We start from the raw sequence: 19,281 nt of genomic DNA, 5'->3' as shown, positions 1-19,281 counted from the left end.
CACCTTGTCCTGTCCCTCTGTGCCCGTGTAAACAGTCCCTCTCCATCTCTTGTAGGGTCCCTTCGGAAGCTGGAATGCTGCTCTGAGGTCTCCCCAGGGCCCTCTCTTCTCTAGGCTGAACAACCCCAGCTCTCTAAGCCTCTCTTCACAGGAGAGGTGCTCCCGCTCCCTGATCTTTTTCATGGCCTCCTCTGGACCCTCTCCAATGTAAAAAACGGGAAAGTATTTTTTGTTGTATCCTTATTTATCACAGTGATTGATTCTTTACAGTTAGCAAATCTGTTGCATTGCTATCAAACTACAGAGGAATTACTCTCTATATATTTTAAATTTGGGGTTGCAATCAGCAGAGTTAAATAAAATGTAAAATAAGGTATCACCTCCATTGATTTCTACTATTGCAATTAGCCCTGTATACTGTGGAGCAGGAGGCTCTGCAGGTCCCCTGGTCTGCATGTTAAAATGGAGAATGGACATGCTCCTTGCTAGCCCAGTATGTTACCTATATAAACCAATGGAAAGCTATCTGCCAGATAATGGAGTTAGTGCTGGCTATTTTCTTTCCATAAGCTCATCACTGTGAGAAAAAAAAAAATTAAGAAAGAGTCTATTCAGTTAGTGTGAAGTTTGCTCTTCGAATGGATTGCTACAGGAGATGTCTTTTGAGAATCAGCTCATGAACAATGGCAATTTACTTAATGGTATTTATCCTGCATTTTCCCTGTTTGTATTCTCTGCTCTCACATCTGACTGAATGGACAAATAGAGCACAATATCTGTTCTCTTAAATTTGTATCATTTTCACCTGAATTATAGTTGAAATCAGGCAGTTGTCTTACCTGAGCTCTTTGGGAACAGAATTCAGCAGCAGTTTGAGTCCTTGAATTAAGTGTGTTAACTGCTTCCTCCTTGTCAATGTTATTTTGGAATGCTTTGCTCCTCTTCAGATATTCCTTTGCATTACCATCTCAGATCAGCCAAAACTTAATTAAAAAATCCTGAAGGATACTTGGTTTTTTTCTCTAAGTATAGTAGAAGATAATGAGATGGAAGGAAGAAAAGAAATTATCTTCTTGAATTTGCCCTTAGTAACAAAGAAAAAAAAGTGTAGAAAATGCAGTAGGGGAAGGTGAAGGAACCAGAGTTTCATAAAATATTTTGGAGTGCTTTCAAAGGCTTGTTTAATTTCCATAGAGCTATGTGGTTTGCATATGTCAGTCACTGTAAAGTAATGCTTTGCTTTGATTATGGACATGACTTGACAATAAAATTGTTTGCATAGTGCTCAGAATATGTAAATTGATACTTAAATACTGCTTTAAATATAATTACTTTAATAGCAAAAGGCAAAATCAAGTTGACTAGCAGAGTTTTTAATTATATTAACATAAACCATTTGTGATTTAATACAATGGTGTCTACAAAATTAGATACTATATGCATGTATGTTAAATCAGTCCATTAACGCACTGGGTCTAAATTAACTGTTCTTATATTTCCTTTACTGATCAGAAATTTGTCTTTGAAGCTACATTTGAGTAGTCTACTAACATACATGGGAAAGACACATTATTTTTATGGTTGGGTATTCAACCCTAACTTACCCTGTTTCTTGTTGACTTAGAGCTTGTCTTGGGAAATGTATCATCTGGCAAAGATAAATCTTTCACATAATATGAAATTACATACAGTTCAGTAAGGGTGAGATGATGTGCATGAAAGTCCCACTGTCCCACTACTACTTCTTTAGATATTGCTTTTAAATTACAAACTCTTCACGTTAGGAAAAAAAGTTGTTAGGTTGCTGCCAGTTAGCAAAGAGCAGATGGTGTTTATTACTGTGACCAGTAAATTGTGTATCTCTGGGAGTAATAAGCCCAATTAGGCAAATGTTGATTGTGCTTTTTAGAGTTGTAGTCTTAGTACCTATTTCCATACCTGTAAGTATGTTCATTATAAACTTCTTTGTGCACTTTGGAAAAAGCTCAGTGGTGCACTTCTGCAGCCTAAATTGTTGGCATTTGTATAAATACCATTTTAGATAATGTCTTCCAAATGAACCAGTCTTAGACACATAGTTCCAGGTATTCCTTATTACTTACTTTGTATTTTATTTTCCCGGAAATGGTAAAATTTGACTACTTCAAGCTTGGCTAGAATGAATGTTAAAAGCCAGGTGGCTTTATGTCCTAAAGAATCCTCTTGCCCTTCATTCAATAAAATACAAATCCAGTACAAGGGAAAGTCATGTTTAGCTCAGCATACTCTGCAGTTTTTAAAAATACTGCTGTTCTTGCATAGTTTCCCAGTAGGGAGCAGTGAGCCTTCCCTAAGAACTTCCCTACCCTTTAGATCTCTGTCTTGTGACCAGTTTGCTGATATCTCTAACCCCTCCCTAGCACAGGCTCAATATTCCTGAGAGCCACTCCTGTTAGTCCTTGGCCTTCACCAATGACCCAGCTGGGCTGGACAAACAGGGAAGAGCAGTGCAATAATCCAGGCTGCAGGAGAAAGACAAAAGCCAAAGATAAAATGTGACATAGAATCGTAAAATTGAGTTGAAGGGACCTTAAAGATCCACTGATTCCAGTCACCCTGGCTGTGGGCAGGGGCATCTTCCACTAGACCAGGTTGCTGAGAACCCCATCCAGCCTTGCCTTTAACATTGGGATCCTCTGTCTCATTTCTGAGTTGCAAAAAGCAGTCTCTGGCCAGCAGGAGCTGGTGCTGCTGCACTTAGTTTGAGTAGTTATGCCCTCTTTGGTATCTGAGGCTGATGATTTTAATGGCAGTGGTTTCAGCAGTCACTTCCGCACAATCCAAATAAGCAATAGTTGCTACATACATTCAGTAAGGTCTGTTTTGGGTTTTTTAAACATACTTGATAGCTCTGTAGGGTCAAGATCATGTCTTCCTGCATGGTTGTGCAGTGCCTGGTACAATGAGTCTCTCTGGATACTTCTGCGACTAAATAATAAAACCTTTGCAATTAACAACTTGTTAATTGAAGATTTAATATAGAGGCACAACTTTAACTTGTTCCTTGGCTTTTCGTCAATTACCTTGCCTTAGATTTAAAAACAGAACCACATAAAATAATATGCTTGGGTGTTTTACAGATTAGCAGATTTTAATAAATGACACTGCTCATGCATATACTAGAGAAGGAGACATTCAAATTTTCCTGACTTAAGAAAGTTTAACTAAATAAGGGTATATCAGACACATTTTTTTTTTTTAATCAGAAAATTTATTTTCATTTTAAGGCTAATTTAAATTGCTTTGTTTGAATGCCACTACTTGTTACCAGAACTCTGACAGAAAACTGCTAAAAGCGAAAAGTGAGGGGGATATTTTTCCTATCTCATTGTAGACTTTTATATGCAAGATTTTTGTCTGGAGTTGCTGACCATCTGTTTCATGGAGTTATGCCAAAAATATATTTTCACTGTGGATTTAGATGCTTGCAATAAGCTAGTAAATATCCAGAAAAGTATTGCAGCATCTTTTTCTAGCACACTGTAAATACAAGTTCCCAGCACTTCTCAAGGTAAAAAAGGTGTAATAAAAAAACATTTATTTCTTAGGTAAACCATCTAATCACAGTAACTTTAATAATTCTAACTTTGTTAATCAGATTTAATTTATTCTTGAAGCAATTCCACTGATTGAAATCTGAAATTAATTTGGCCTGGAGTTTTCAAGAAGCTGTATTTTGCCTTTGAACATTTAATTTTTTTCTGTGCACAGCCTGGCATTGAGTTATTGTTCAAGGCCTAACAGAGAGATGAAACTCAGTGAGCTTTGTAGGAAAGGGCAGCTTTCTCTGTTTCTCCTTTGGTCTGGTACTGCTGCAGGGACATTTCTGTGATAAAAGACTATAAGAAAGCAGTAGCAGATGTTCTTTGGAGTAGATCTCCAGGGTAGATTCATTTTCTGCTTCTGGTTTTTGCTGTCTCCTGACATGCCCTGCTAAGATAGAGCCCTGCAAAGTTCAGTCCTACCAAACAGGTGTCTTGGAAGCTCTTCTCCAAGAGACAGCAAGCATCACATCACATAGCTGTAGTAAAAAAAAAAATGTTGCTTGTTTATCTGGAAGACTGAATTCATTTTGTTAAAGCCAAGAAGTACTAGATATTGAATGGGATAAGCAGCTACATATAGAGGGAGACAAACCTGGGCTCTGCAGAATCTGCTGGGGAATGGAATTGGAATGGAATGGAATGGAATGGAATGGAATGGAATGGAATGGAATGGAATGGAATGGAATAGAATAGAATAGAATAGAATAGAATAGAATAGAATAGAATAGAATAGAATAGAATAATTATTATCACTGCTTTTAATGAAGGGATGGGACCACAGTCAGGCTAAAAATGATTTGTTGCTCAGATGAAGATCAGTCTCAGAGGCTGTGAGGTTTAAGAGAGCAAGCAGTCAGTCAGAGCTCAAAATGGTCACAAGTTCTTCATTGCAAGGTAATGTATAACTTTTTAATCCAGTGGACAGTTGCCACAAAGTTTATCTTGCTATTCTAACCTATCACCTTTACTTAATTGTACTGTACTGCAGATACGTTTATCCAGTGGGCTACTATCTCTCATATACACATATGCTTCTATTATAACATCTGAACTCTTAGCTTACTCTATACAATTAAACCCCCACATTATAAACCCTTCACCATCTTCTCAATACAGTTTCTCACTTACTTAAGGCATATTCTTAGTTACAACTATAGAAATATAGTTTATAATTTTTCTGCCTAATGTCTGTGTATTTTATTTTTACATTAATCCAAGCTTCTTCCAAGGCTGCAAATCAAACCTTCCTGTGTTTGTAGAAGTTTCTATCTTTCCATTTCCCACAACAGGATAGTTCCAATAGCGTAAGACCTACAATGCTCAGCCCAAATGCCTGAACAATTCAGGAATGACCAAAAGTTAAAGCATGTTATTACAGGCATTGTAATACAATGCTTACAAAATGTTGAGAAAAATAAAATTTGCCTTCATAATAGTCCCGTACTGCCTTAACATGAAGTCCCTTGTGCATATCAAAACATGAGACATTTTTAAAATAAATGCTGTTCTAAACTAAATAAGCTTTCAGAAGTCCTAGAATAGGACCTTAATTATAGGCAGGTCTCAAACAGCAAGGTTTTATCCAGGCGTGACTGTCTTCTCTACTTTTATTTAGAAAAGGACTGAATTTAGAAAGATTCTTCCCCACTCTTACCTCCATTTTTCTCTCCATGAATAAGGACAGGATTTTGTGAGGATAAGTAGCTCTGAAAATGGAATGACACTTTGTCTCTCCACAAAGGAATTGGTGAACAAAATGGTGAACAAAACGCTGATAAATAATAAACCTGTTTCATGTTGTCAAGCCAGGTCTATTTCTGTTCTGCTGCTTCTGGAAGAAATTAATTTCTTCTCCCAAATCAGGGCATTGTTCTGCATTATCTTACAGCTGGAAACATTTGTCTTATCCTATTTGTTATTTATCTAGCTTTTGTTACTGCTATGAACACTGATCGATGTATAAAATAGAAACAGTCACTGACACAAATGTGTTTTTTGAATGGTAAACATATTCCTTGATTCTGGTTGTAAAACCCTATTAAATAAGATTTTATAAAGTAAGAAGTATTATAGTTCTAGTAGAAATGTATTTGGACTGCATCAATCAGGGAAACAAATATTCTTCTAAATGTAAGGATGCATTTTCTACCAGTCATTGTACTTAGCTTCAGGCTTGAATGCTGATGCTGTAAACTATCCCTTAGATTTGCTATACCTGTGGTATGTTGTCCTGAGGTAGTTTGAACAAAAACTTTTGATGAAAACTGGGGAGCCAGACCTTTGTCTTTGGGCACCTGACTGTCTGATTGCTTGTGTGAAGTGTGAGAGTAATCAGGATGCAGATAAATCTGCTGAAACTGTGTGTATATATTGGTAGGGGAAGATTTTGGAGATACTGGCTGTAGACAAAGGAAAGATCTATTGAGCTGTATTCTCTGTCAGGCTTTATTTTGTAGAGGAAAAGGTTTATTCCACAGCTGTTGATACACGAAACATCATGCATTTGATTATAAGTAAAGCATCCCCTGCTTTCACCTGATCATTTTCCCATGAAGACATGAATCATCTCCCCCTGAGAAATGATAAAAAAAATCTGAGAAAATAATGTACAAAATCTCTGCCATAAACCAGGAAGGGTTTCTGCAAGCTAGAAAGCCTAGCTTGTTCATCATGTTCGTAAACATGATTGAAAAGTTAAGCCTCCTATAAGAACATCTAGAAACACAACAATATTTTTGAGATGGAAGTTTTTTTGCTCCCTAGCAGTGAAAGCCTTCTTTTAATACTCTCTCCTCTATATGTCAGCATTTCTTAGCTATCTTCTCCTCATATGACCAGATATTATCCCAGAGACTTAGAGCTACTATTATTTGGAGAAAATTTGTACACATGGCAGAATTGGATTGGAACTGAGATTGCAGAATAAGATCTGCAGTTACAGCTGCTGTGCCAGGAATGTGTTTGTGGGCAAGGCTCACCATTATATGCAGTCCAGCTGCCGCAGTTTCCACATTTTCCTTCACTGTCTCTGTGCTCAGGTTGCGTGTGTGTCGCTGTAACTGAAGCCTGAACTTTCCAGTATTAAAATCAGTTCTGCCCACTATATCTTCAGTTAAAAAAAAAAAAAAAAAAAAGAAAGAAAGAAAAAGAAACAAAGTTGTGTTTCAGATTCCCTACATTTTGGGCTGTTCACTGAAACATCCTCTTTCCTGTGTGGTGCTTTTAGCTATATGTGAACGTAAAGTATATAATTTTTCACAAGTTACTGAGTCAAAGTTACTCTAACAGTACTTTCAGACCTTGGGGAGTTTTGAGATTATAGATTGTGCTGAGGATACCCAGTGGCTTCAGACATACTTGAAAGACTGAGCATAACAGTAGGATTCCAGATATAGTGCTGTGGCTTTTCTGCAATTTTAAACAAAACCAGACTAAGAGCAATTAAGTTTTTTAGTTGTAAATAACTGCTTCCTTCCTGATATGTGTTTTGTAGACAGTGGATGAAATGTATCTGTCTGCTACATAATCAATAGAATAAAAATCCCCAGCCACTTATTTCCTGTGAAGTGATTAAAATCCACTTAGCATGTAACATGGTCTATGCTGGCCATACTGCTCCTTTGCAGCAATATGTCAAAGTAATGATTATACAGTTTATGAAGTGCTTAAATATAAATGGTCAACATAAATCTTCACAGAGTGTAATTTAATAGTTCTATTCCATTCAGAGAACAAATGTAGTCAAGCTTTGGTTGGCCTTCTCGTAGTTTCCTCCAAAGTTACATAATGTTACAGTTATTTTACCTTTCGAGGGGTAGCTTTACTTAATACTAAGGAGCACTGAAAGGATGCAGCAGGACATGGTTCTTGTCTGATTGGTGATATGTTAGTGTCACAAAAGATTTGGTTCTGTAGCTTGTGACACCCTCCTTTCTGCTCATAAAGGGGTCCCTGCGGAGAAACAAAAGCTCTGCTGTTTGCTCAGCCATCCCTAATAAACTTTTATATACATGGGTAATAAATGGGTGATTTTTGAAATCTTATTTTTATCAATAGATTAAGTCTACTATCTAGTATTAAATTTCAATTCTTGCCATTTGCTCCTCATTGTTTGGTTTATTTTCATACAAAATTGAATAATCAGTTTGAAGCCAACAACTTCTAAGCCAAGTTTTCCCTGGAAGAGGCAGAGCAACAGTTTGAAGACATAGGATTTTTGGACAATCAATTGGAACATTGATGCAAAATCCTGCCCTATTTTGAAGAGTTAATAACTTATATTAAATCAACAGGTAAAGTTGGAAAAAAGTAAAAAAACCACATAAGCTTGAAAAATCTGGTTTTGGAGCTTCAAATCATGGTAAATTTGTCTGAAAATGTTACCACTTACTACTTCTCCCATGGGCACATTATCTTGCAGAAATCAATTGTTTTGGTTTAGGTGGCAGTAGATTTTACCATACATATTTATTTTCCCTGTGATTACATACTATTTTCTTAGATAGTTGAATTTTTTTTTTTAATTAAGACACTGGACTAAAAGCCAGCTTGGTATTTGGAGCATCTGGCATGATTCAGAGTTTGAGTGTTACTAACATGGCTGATGCATTTGTGTTGTTACATTATTGCTGGTTAAGGTGAAAACAAGAATATTTCCCCATTTTTTCATTTTTAAAATAGAAGGTAGTGCCAAAAAAAAATCTTTATGAACTTTTATGTATATTTTTGACAGCAACATTTTCTTGATTGTTATTTCTTATTGTCATGTTATTTTTCTCTGAAATAAAACAAAATAAGCGCTGATACAATGACAGCCCTTTGGTTTTGATGGAGCTTATTCTTATTTGAAGCCAAGCCAAAATACTGTCTGTTCAGACTTGAACACAATTCCAAAACATCTTAAGGAAGTTCTGATGATACCCAGTCAGCTTCTGAAGACCACATACCATAGCATTTTTAAAAGATGTTGGAAATAATAAAAAATAATAAAGAGACTGTTGATTACAGAATAAGCAAATTATTTAATAGACTCCTCCCTTTTTGCTGCTTTTTGTTGACATGATATTAACACCTCATTTATTTATTGTTCGTCTTTTCATTTTCCTTTAGACATCTCTCCTCTTCATACAGAATAAACTGCTGTATGTGTAACATGAAGTGTGCAGTATTTAGGAATATTGGCAGTGTGTCAGACAAAGCTGTGTTCATATGAGAAAATGCCCTTGAATATCTACCACGATCTATTGATTGACATTTGTTCTGGTGCTTGCAAAACAGGTATTTGAAGCCAATACACAAAACAGCACTTATTTTCAATTCGATGTGCAAAGCATCAAATCCTAAAAATCTATCTAAAGCTCTGACTTTGCAGGATATATTACTTGCAAGTAAAGCTGATTAACTTGGGAAAGAACCTAGGCATTCTCTGATTTTAATCAGTACCATCTCATGGGCAAGTATCTTGTTTAGCAATTCACTAAACCTAGCAGCCACAGGCCTGTTAGTCCTAGAGAAGAGCCTCCCAGGGTTCAAATAAACCATGAATGCTTTTCCTGTCTTTCACACTAGAAGAGTGAATATCTTGGTTGTTCATTCTTGTATCTCTGTAAATTAGGCTCAAAGCCAGGTCGAAGTATTTCTTGTGAAGGAAAATAAAATTTTCTTGTTTGATCATCATGTTTATCTTTTAAGTTTTTGGAAAAGTACCTGTGGGTCTAAAGGTGTTCTCTTATTGTCTTTCTAGTTCAATTTTGTTGGGAAATTGCTTGGACCAAGAGGAAACTCTTTAAAGAGGTTACAAGAAGAAACAGGTGCAAAAATGTCCATCCTGGGAAAAGGATCCATGAGGGATAAAGCTAAGGTACTGTGTCTGGACTCTGGTTGCAATTAGCATTGAAACATATGTTGTTTTAGGTTTTACACTTAGATTGTCTGTTTATTAATGACTCAGTTAAAAGACCTATAATAGACTCTTGACTCCAAGGCTAGTTTGTTTTTTCAAGTTACATCATTTTCTTAAATATAATTTTTTCTTGCTTTGCCAACCTTGCTTAGACCTTCACAGTTGCTATAGTATCACTGTTATTGAAATAATTCACCTAAAAGATAAACCAGTTTAAAGTTCATTTGTTCTGAGAGAGATCTCTCTCCTGTGAAAGTACAGCTTGTAATTACAGTATTGCTGTAATATTGATGTACATAAATGAGTTTTTTGTTTTCTGTTTCTTTAGAGACAGGGCGTTTTTAATATTGAATATTTATTTGGGGTATAGTTCTAGGAGAAGATAACAAAGTGGGCATTTTGCTTAAGTGTGTGTAAAAATGCACTATAGATAAAGAAAAAACAAGCTGTTTGGAATCACAGCCTGGTTAATGCCACCAAGTAATTACTTGGAGGTGTTACTCCTCCTCAGCTAGTTCCCCACCAAGTTTATATACTGAACATGATGCTCTGTGGTATGGAATATCCCTTTGGCCAGTTTGGGTCAGCTGTCCTGGCTTTGCTCCTCCTGGCTGCTTGTGCAGCTCCTGACTGGCAGAGCATGAGACACTCAAAAGTCCTTGGCCTGGGGTAAGCCCCAGTTAACAACATCCCAAACATTAGTGTGTAATCAGTATTATTCTCATACTAAATCCCAAACACAACAGGGTACCATTTACTAGGAAGAAAATTAATCCTATCCCAGCTAAAATCAGGACATTAAGGAACTTTTCACATATATTTGACCAAAAGAACAAGTACTGATTGCATTGTAATATCTTTTAGAGTCTGGAGAACAGCAGTATTATGGTCAACACAAAAATAATGATTGCTAATTTCACTATATTTTACCTGTATATAGCCTCTAGTAATATTGTGCGTTATTATTCTTTCCTTTCTGTCACATCTGTCATTAATCTCAGTAGCTAGAATTATGAAAGCAATAATATGCTGAAATAAAGGAAAGACCAATCAGGATTTTTTGGTTGGCATTATTTGGTCTTGGTAATGTGTATCAGCAATCACATAGAAAATATGAGTTCTGCAATTGCAATATTAAAAAAAAATAACCCACAAACCAGACAAATCAAGCACACAGATTATATTTTAATTTTTCAGAGTTTTCTTTATGACATTTTAGTCAGATATTTAGTGACACTTCAGTTATGATTATAAGATAGTAAATGTTGAATACACTACTGATTTTATTTCCAGGTATTGACAGGTAAAATATTGTAATTACTTATGTCTAACTTCTGGAATCATAAATATTTCCCTGGATAAAAGAATGTATGTCCTGCTAAGTAGCAGTAATTTGCATCAGTACTACATCTGATGCCCAGTCACTCCATTCTCAGCCCCGCACTTAGATTATTATTGCTGAGAGCATCAATTGCTCAGACAAGGGAGTGTAAAGATATTTAAACACATTAATAGATAGACTAAGACTTCTGATTTTCATCTGATCATAATGAACATTGTCATCATGACAGGTACTACATTCACTCATGAGTATATCAACAAAATTTGGGGTATTTTCTTTTCCTCTTCAGAAAGCTTTTAGTCCTTAAGAATAATTTGAAATTGAGTATAACCTTCGTGGAAACTTATTCATATAAGACTGGTGTAAAAAAATGAAGTTCTAGTGTAAACTGGCATTAAATATAGCACTCATGAAAGCAATTTCTGTAGAGAAAGGCTCATAAGCAATTTATCTTAATCCAATTTAGACATTACTGACTCAAAAGAAAACAAAATCCCTGTGCAATTGCAGTGAGAGGTAGGAATTTTCTCATCCATGTACATCGCTGTTACCAGTTCCTGGCAAAAGAGTGTGAGAATAATCATGGGATGGGTAATAGTCACAATTAGCATTTCAGAGAGGCTATTCTAGGTTGAGATACTGGTAAAATGTAAAGAAAATATGTTTGATTGTGAGCATAAATAATGGTGTGAATTGCTACATTGCTGAGGAAAACACAACTTTCTCTCGTTAAAACATCTTTCTTGTCAAAAAACAAGTGCACTAGTATCATTTATGCAGTACTTTTTTCCTGATTTAAATACAAATTACCAAAGTCTGGAGGCTTTTTGTGGGGTTTTTGAACCATAAAAGAAGTCAGTTTATGTATATTGGCTGATAGATCTTTGTTTTGCAGGAGTATTCAAGAAAGATGGATGTAATTTCTCTCTAGAAACTAGAATTTCCTTAAAGTTGTCTGTCGTATGCCATGAGCCATAGCAGTTCTTAGACAGACTGTGGACTGTGCTTTTCCCCTCCAGTCTGGTGCAGCTGGATGCTGACTTGCATCAGAGAAGCAGAAACAGAATTTCTGCTGAAAAGTGCTGAGTATGTTTATACCCTAGATCCCTAGATATTTAAATCTTCAAAAAGAACTGATCTGCTGATTTGAGGTTCTTTAGTGCCAAAATGACAACAGGGAAGTTCTTGGCTCAACAGTGAACTGCTCTGGCTATAGTCAGTAATTTTGGTCAGAGGGCCAGTTTCCGTGTCTGGGAAGTGGATTACATCAACGGAGGTGTGTCTGTTCTTCAGAATTTTCTCATCTTCTTTAAAGAAACCTATGGGTAAATTTCAGAGATTAAAGACTTTAGGCTGTTTCCTTCCAGAGCTACAGTGAATACTTGTTAAGAGTGACTTGAGATTTCTGAGTATCTGCTGTGCCTACAGTGTGGGAACAGGATATATTCATTTGAAAAGGCAATGCAATATGTTTTATGAACAGTTCCAGTTGTGCACAAAACACCACAGAACTAATGTATGTCACAGAAAGTTGTGTTAGAAGTTACTGAAGAGATGCTCAGGTATAACCACATCAGTAGTTTGTTTCTATTTTAAAGAATATTTCTATATTAAAAGTGACCTAAAGTAGCCTTTTTGGAAGAGCAGAATAACCTAAGAATAATAGAATGTTTTAATTTTGCTTAAATACTATATTAAGTGTTAGACAAAGAAAGATATTTGGTTATTTTTATTTTGTTAAAAAAAATGAAAAATAGTTTTTAGCCTGCAAATCTTTTCCTGAAAACTCATTGTTCATCACCTGCAAGACATTTGGAAGACTGATCAGTTATTTAAACTAAAGGGCAGTTAAACTAAAGCATTTTCTTTGCTCCAAACATATTTTTGAACCGCGTTTTACTTGCATAGAGTAGGATTTGGAAATTGATGTCCTGATAACAAGGTTATATATTGGATTAAAAAAAGCTAAACCATTGATTTTTACAGTTGCACATGAGCTGTTAGACACGCATGAAGGAGAACATAAGTCACAGTGTTTGCATTAGATCTTCTGCATACTGATGTATAATTGTCATTCCAATTTAAAACTTTTTTACTTAAAGAAATCCTGTCAACACCATTTCCTATTTTGCACACTATCTGTTTATTACCCATTTCTCTCATCACTTAAACTTGCACTTATTTATGTAATTTGTCCTGGCTATTGAAAAGTTTCTGTTATTAAAAATTCATGTTGTCTTCCTATAAAACATGAAAAATTAGAGAACAAACTTGCACTGCGGCTTTGAAAAACCACATAAATTACTTTTCTGTGCTCGGTGCTTTAACAGCTAAAGCACTAAAGCACTTTTAACTGCTGCCTCTTCAAGTTTCAGTTTTTGTTACAACTAGTTCCTAAGGAAAGAGGCGATAATTGCAGTTGAACTATGCGCCTTTCTTTAATCTGTGGGTTAAATGGTTTCCAAATAAGGTCCACTGTCAGTGGACAGCAGCTTGTCCTGTTAAACAGAATTTGTTTCATTATCTTTATAAGAAAAACCAAGCATTAGGAGCTTGTTTGCAACTAAAAAGATCTGAAATGAGCACACACTGAAATTACTGAGACGCATTTATTAGCATGTTGGCTTTAGGTTGGTTTTTAGCAGCTATGTTATATAAGTGCCTTAAAAATATTTTGAAAATATGGGATACTTGCAGTGTGCACTGGTCTCTTCCCTACAAATTCTAAGTGCTGTGAGGTCAGTCCTGCAACGTTTAAATAAATGTTTCAATATATTACAGGATTAAGTCCATATGCAATGTGAATAGTGCCCAGTAGGTTTTTGGTTGGAAGCACAATGTTTTTTTTTCATTAGGTCGTATCTACCATGGGTGTAGTGTCCTAATAGTGGAAAGTTAGTTCCCTGATAGGATTCTCTTGACTTTGTTGTTTTTTTTAAAAAAAAAGTTAATTAAATTAATGCTCAGATAGCCCAGAAGGGAAGAAAAAAAGTTGCAGGTTTCGTCTATAAGATGCTATGGTCCAAGCATTGTATTATATTCTTTCCCAATGCTAAGATCAAAGGTGTTGTCTTTAGTGTCCAGAGTTTTAAAACCTTTTGAGTATCACTGCCTGTCAAAATGTTTAAGGTCATGCAGTATAGGTACATATGCAATATTTTTTCCAAGTGAGAATGTCAACATTCTCAACAAGAATGAGAAGTTACAAAAGACTTTAGAAAGTCTTTAAAAAAAACCCCAAACAAAACCAACCAAAAATCACTTAGTGGTCTGTTGCACCAGATTTTATGCTGGTGTTGCTCCAGCTGTGCCTGTGAGGTTTCTTGCTCTGGCTTATGGCAGTGATAGTTCTGCTCAGTGCGTTACCAGTGAAGCAATATGCGGAATAAATAAATAGACTCCACAACCTGGGGTAGTTATGAAGTGGGTATGTATTGCCAGCGCCCGGCACAAGTGAGATATCTCTCCAAAAACTTGTGCCCCGAGCCTCAGTCTGACCCACACTTTTATTCCCAAAGGTGTTCCATATGCAGTACATTGCACAACTTTTCCATGCATATTCAACCCCTGGCCCCGCCTGTCCTCGCCTCTCATGCTAAATAGGTCCACGCCCTTCTGGGAACTCGTGGTTGGCTGTGGTGGTCCTGCAGGGGTCTCTCGGGGTCTTCTGAGGCCGAAGATTTTGGTCTTCCTCATGACTGAACTTTTGAACTCTTCCTCTCTGCACATGCGCTTTCGGTCCTTCGGTGCCTATCTGTGCACGTCTGTCAGTCTTGATAGGCTTGGAGACAGGGAAGCTTCTTTATTTGGGTTCTTTGCATCCCTAAAGCTTCAGAAATTTACATTTTCCTATGCCCTTTTGTACCAAGGCAGAGGTTTCTTAAGTAAAAGGTTAAAATTCAACACATAACTCTACAAACTAAAATATAAATGCTTAATTCATTTTGTTAACTGAATTCCAAAACTCTCTATTTCACCAGGAGTTTCAGCTCTTAGAGTTGGAGATAAAAATTTAGGAATTCCTATAAAAACTCGATTTTAGTTTTTTAAACCTTCAGATTTACTTCCAGCCTGCTGGGAATTTTGATTTGGACTTTATGCAATATCTCTGAAAGGTTAATTTTCTTAGGCAAGGTTTTTCTATTCTCTTGAAGTACTCCTTTATCATATTCCGCTGGAAGACCTCTAGGGGAAACATAGAGCAATGTGCGGCATTTAATTTAGAAAACTAGCTCACAGCTAGGAGCATCAATAGTAGTTTTAAATCGCTAATTGCTGGTCACCCATTTTGTATTTTTCTGTTGGGTTTTTTTTTCTAGTGTTTAAAAGTCATAAAGACTGTATTTTTATCTATACCAACACAGTATCTTACAGCTTACAGCCATTTCACCCCACAGTTTTATGACTATGAGCAGGATTGGGCCCTCAACTTGCTTTCAAGATGTGAGCCAAAGTTACAAAAGCAGCTGCTTCTGCTGCAGCACAGATTTTTTGTCTTCCTAAATATCTTCAGCTTCCTGGTATGAACTGCTGTGGGGCTATAAGAACCATAACAACCAGCAACAAAGAAAAATGCAAGGGAAAGGAAACAAACAAAAAGCAGACCAACCCCATCTTTTGAAACTGAAATCTTCAAGGACCAAAATGGCTAAAGGATGTTAACTCTTTAAATCCTACTGTAATCTGCATTCTCTCAGCTTTTCCTTTAAGTGGGCATGTAAAGAAAATGCCAAAGGCTTTCACTATCTAAAGCTAGGTTTTGAAAAAATATTCTAAATATAATACTTTTTCTTTATACAGAGAAAACATAAATCTGTTGGCAGGCAAAGATTAAAAGAAGATATCATCTTTATCACTCTTCCTTCAATATTACTTGTATTCTACAACTTCCAGCTGTTCAACCACCCCAGTTTTTTGTGTATCACCCTAGTGAGTTGTAAAATTTATTTTTCCCCTGATAGGGGAGGCACTTTGAGGTAGATACAGATCACAACCAATATTTCTTAGAATAGCTTTTATTCTATAAACTTTTACTGATTCTATTAAGTATTGCAATTGTTTAGGTTTTTACTAAAGGCAGATAATTATTCTCAGAAATTATCCACCTTATTGAGTATCACATCTGAACTGCAGTCTCACGGTTACCTGGTTAGAGCCACATTTGGGAAGACAACTCTGATTATATTCTCAGAAAATAGAGGCCTTTACTGGCAGGTCAGTGGTAGGTTTCAGAAAGTCTGTCAGAAGATCCTTTATTTCATCAGCAGCATATGTGACCCCATAATCTTCCTCTGCATAGAGCAGTCATCTTGGATGCAGGCTGAGTTCCAGACTCAGATGGACACAAATTTGTGCTCATTCACCTGCACCAGTAGTCTCCAGGGCTTGCCAGTCCTTTGGAAGCTTTCATGCACCACCTTCTCAGCACATTCTTTTCATTCCTTTGACTTTGTTCTTTATTTTTCTTGAAACTATTCTTCCATCTAAACTTACAGTTGCCTGTAGAATAAATTTGTGAGAAGTCAGTGGATGAGACATTAATGAAAAATGCTTTTTCCATTACTTCTCTTAGATGTCTTATGTCCATGCATTGTCTGCCCCCTCCAGCTCCTTAGATCTGTGCAAATATGTTTCACCAGCTCCTCAGATCTGTGCAAATCAGTTTATTGTCAGAAGGTTGTTCCTTCTCTTTTTTTTTCAGAAAACTCCATGTTACCCCCTGCAACACCTAGAAGAAAACAAATTGTCTTTTCTTCTTCTCAGCCACATCCTTTTAACTAAATTTGTATCTGTTGATACCACAGTAAACTGAGTGCTTTCAGTCATTTGTCCTCTCTCTGGTACAAAAGGAATATGTTTATTCTCTGAGTGAGAGTCTTCCTAGATGGGAAGCCATAAACCTCTTATTTTCTTGTCATAATTCTGCCTGTTTTGATTTTTAGGCCTCTTGCCGGTCTGCCAGGGATGTGGTGCTACAAATTATTTTGGGAAAGACAGTAGGGACATCACAACCTTGGCAGACAGGAGCACCTTCTGTTGAATAGTTTGTGCAGGTTCCATTAGTTAACCTATTTGTCTGGCTTGCTGGCTGAAGTGGAATCAAGCTCAAAAATATTAAGCCATTGAGCCAAAAGAGTTAACTGGCCCCACTGGGATAAATTCTTCCCTTCCTCATATTCAAATGATCCTATCTGCATAATCCAGGAGTTGCCTTATGGTACATCATTCCATATATATCAGAAGCTCATCTATGTTAACAGGCATCTCCTGGTAATCTTGGGTTTGGAACCTGGCTAGAAAGAGCAGTTGCCTCTTTTCCTTCAATTTATGCAGTTTCAAGTGATCTGCAGCAGAGTAGTCCCTGGCTTTTTCAGTTTGTGCTGTAAAATTTTGGAGATCCATTTGTTTCCATTTCTCTCAAGTTTGCTTCTCTGCAGTATGGATTTTTTCCGTACAAAGGTGGTTTGTTATATTTATATCAAAGATTTACAATGTTTTGTCTGACACCTCTCTCTGAATTTTAGAACGGATTTAAGTACATAGTCCATATTGCTGCAGAGAAAACAGCCTTTTACCCAATTCCTTTTGGGTTAAGAACAGGGTCTGCTTTATTTGACTTGAGTGAGTAACCATTCTGACCTTGCTTAGAGGAGTTAGGCTTAAGGTAAGCTTTTTGAAAGCTTTGTTATCTGTATGTATATGTGGAGAGAGAAAGAAAGATGTGTGTGTGTGATATATTGCTCCAATTCATGGCTGACCATTAAGTCTCTCTGTTAGCCAGTTCCTTCTGGCTTTTTCTGCACAGTGACTAGGGATGTCTGTCTCTTAGAAATTTTAAATTCCCATGCTATTTAATGTTTCAACTCTTTTATCCCCAAAAGATGCACAGTCACTTCCAAAGTCTCAACATGGATTTGTAACTCATTTCCTCAACGTTTCTACACATTGATAGGACTTGCATTTTAAATGGAGTTGACATCACTTACATTTTAAGAGTATAGCTAAAGCAGCTCAAGTAAAATTACTTTGCAATTATCACCAAGTTAGTCAACAGCGTCCCTTTCACTTTGATATAAAACCTACTGCCTTCTCAAGTCATACTTGAATAAGCCTCCAGATCATTCTATGTCCTAAATGGGAATGATGTAGTACCTTTTTATACCGAGTTTCATGCAGCATGTAAAGATAAAGCATAAGTACCAAACCATCCTTTGGTTTGGAAAAAGAGCAGTATTAGAACCCACCAAATTACTGCTTCTTGCCCATACATGAATCAGAGTGGCTGCTTGTCTCTGCAACAGTGACTTCCACTTTGTTTGAGTCTCTCAAGTTCTGGAAAAATATTTTCTCTAGAGATGTGGCTTGTGGTTTACTATGACCTGCTCTGCAGAATCTAGGTCTGAAGATTGGGCACCAGGGCGCTCTGTTGACTTCTCCAGTCGGGTTTCAGTTTTATTCTGTGTATTCTATCTGGGCACTGTAGGAGTATGTGAACAGGACCTTTTTTGTCTCATTAGAGAAGTCATTTATATTTCTCAGTAAGCAACCTGTTCCTGTCCTTATGGCAGCTGGAAATTTTTTAGTTGCACTTTTGTAAAAATACTACTTGTGAGTTTGTGTCAGCAGACATTTACAGCATTCTAATATTATAGCTAGAGCCCAATTTACTGCAGCTTATTTTTGTGTAATTAGACACTCACATGTACACCCTGTTAGTTTCTGAAAAGGGACATGGGATGTTGCACAAAGTAGATGTTATTCCTCAGCACTGGAGTTTGTTTTCAGTGGTACAAGATCTGGACTACCATCAGAGTCAAGGATTAGCCATCAGGAACTGCTGGGTCACAGGAGCATCACGTTTATCTCCTGACCACTTCTTATCCAGTGTCTCCCTGAGGCAATGGTAACAAAAAAGACCTTGGTGAAGATTGCTCTGGTTGTGTTTTGCTCAGTAAATATTCCCCAGGAGAGAAAAATCCTAAATAGAACAAATGAAAAAAAAAAATCCTACATGTCCTTTTTGTCTCTCAGTGACAAATTTTGGACTATAAACTTCAGAAATATTGTAAATATTGGAAACAGTCTGCCTTGTTGATTCTGTAACTTATCTGTGATTTCGTGAAAAAGGCCATAAATACCAAACAATTTGTGCAAGTTTGTGTGCTTATTGAAAGAAACCAAGCTGAAATCTCTGATCTTTTTAGTATTCTTGTTTTAATGAATTTGTTTGGTATTAAATAAAAAAATACTTACATTTCTTCATACACATGGAATATTGGAACACAATGTTTTATTTTTAATTTTAAAATTTAAATTGGAATAAAAATTGAGATTATCACATCTTCCTACATTATACCTGTATGAATTATTGATGAAAACTTAAAGTTCATAGATTGGTTACATACCGAGACAGGTTAAAATAACCAGGAAAATGGGACACTCATTTGAGTACT

General features: G+C 36.5%; 1 protein-coding gene across 15 annotated transcripts in view; it reads left to right on the top strand.

Annotated features, from left to right (window-relative positions):
* Nucleotides 1–19,281, top strand: part of KHDRBS2 (KH RNA binding domain containing, signal transduction associated 2) — a 349,072-nt gene that overhangs the window by 99,240 nt on the left and 230,551 nt on the right. For all 15 annotated transcript variants that reach the window (XR_014953621.1, XR_013339757.2, XR_013339753.2 and 12 more), the window contains exon 3: nt 9,328–9,444. Coding sequence is in view for 3 of the 15 variants with exons in the window: in XM_021525682.3 (XP_021381357.2) it covers nt 9,328–9,444 (117 nt within the window). In the remaining 12 variants the exon portion in view is untranslated. The remainder of the gene's footprint in view (nt 1–9,327; nt 9,445–19,281) is intronic.

Source organism: Lonchura striata, chromosome 3 (assembly GCF_050655825.1).
Source record: "Lonchura striata isolate lonStrDom1 chromosome 3, ASM5065582v1, whole genome shotgun sequence".
Lineage (NCBI taxonomy): Eukaryota > Metazoa > Chordata > Aves > Passeriformes > Estrildidae > Lonchura > Lonchura striata.
This window is presented reverse-complemented; position numbering and strand designations above follow the sequence as displayed.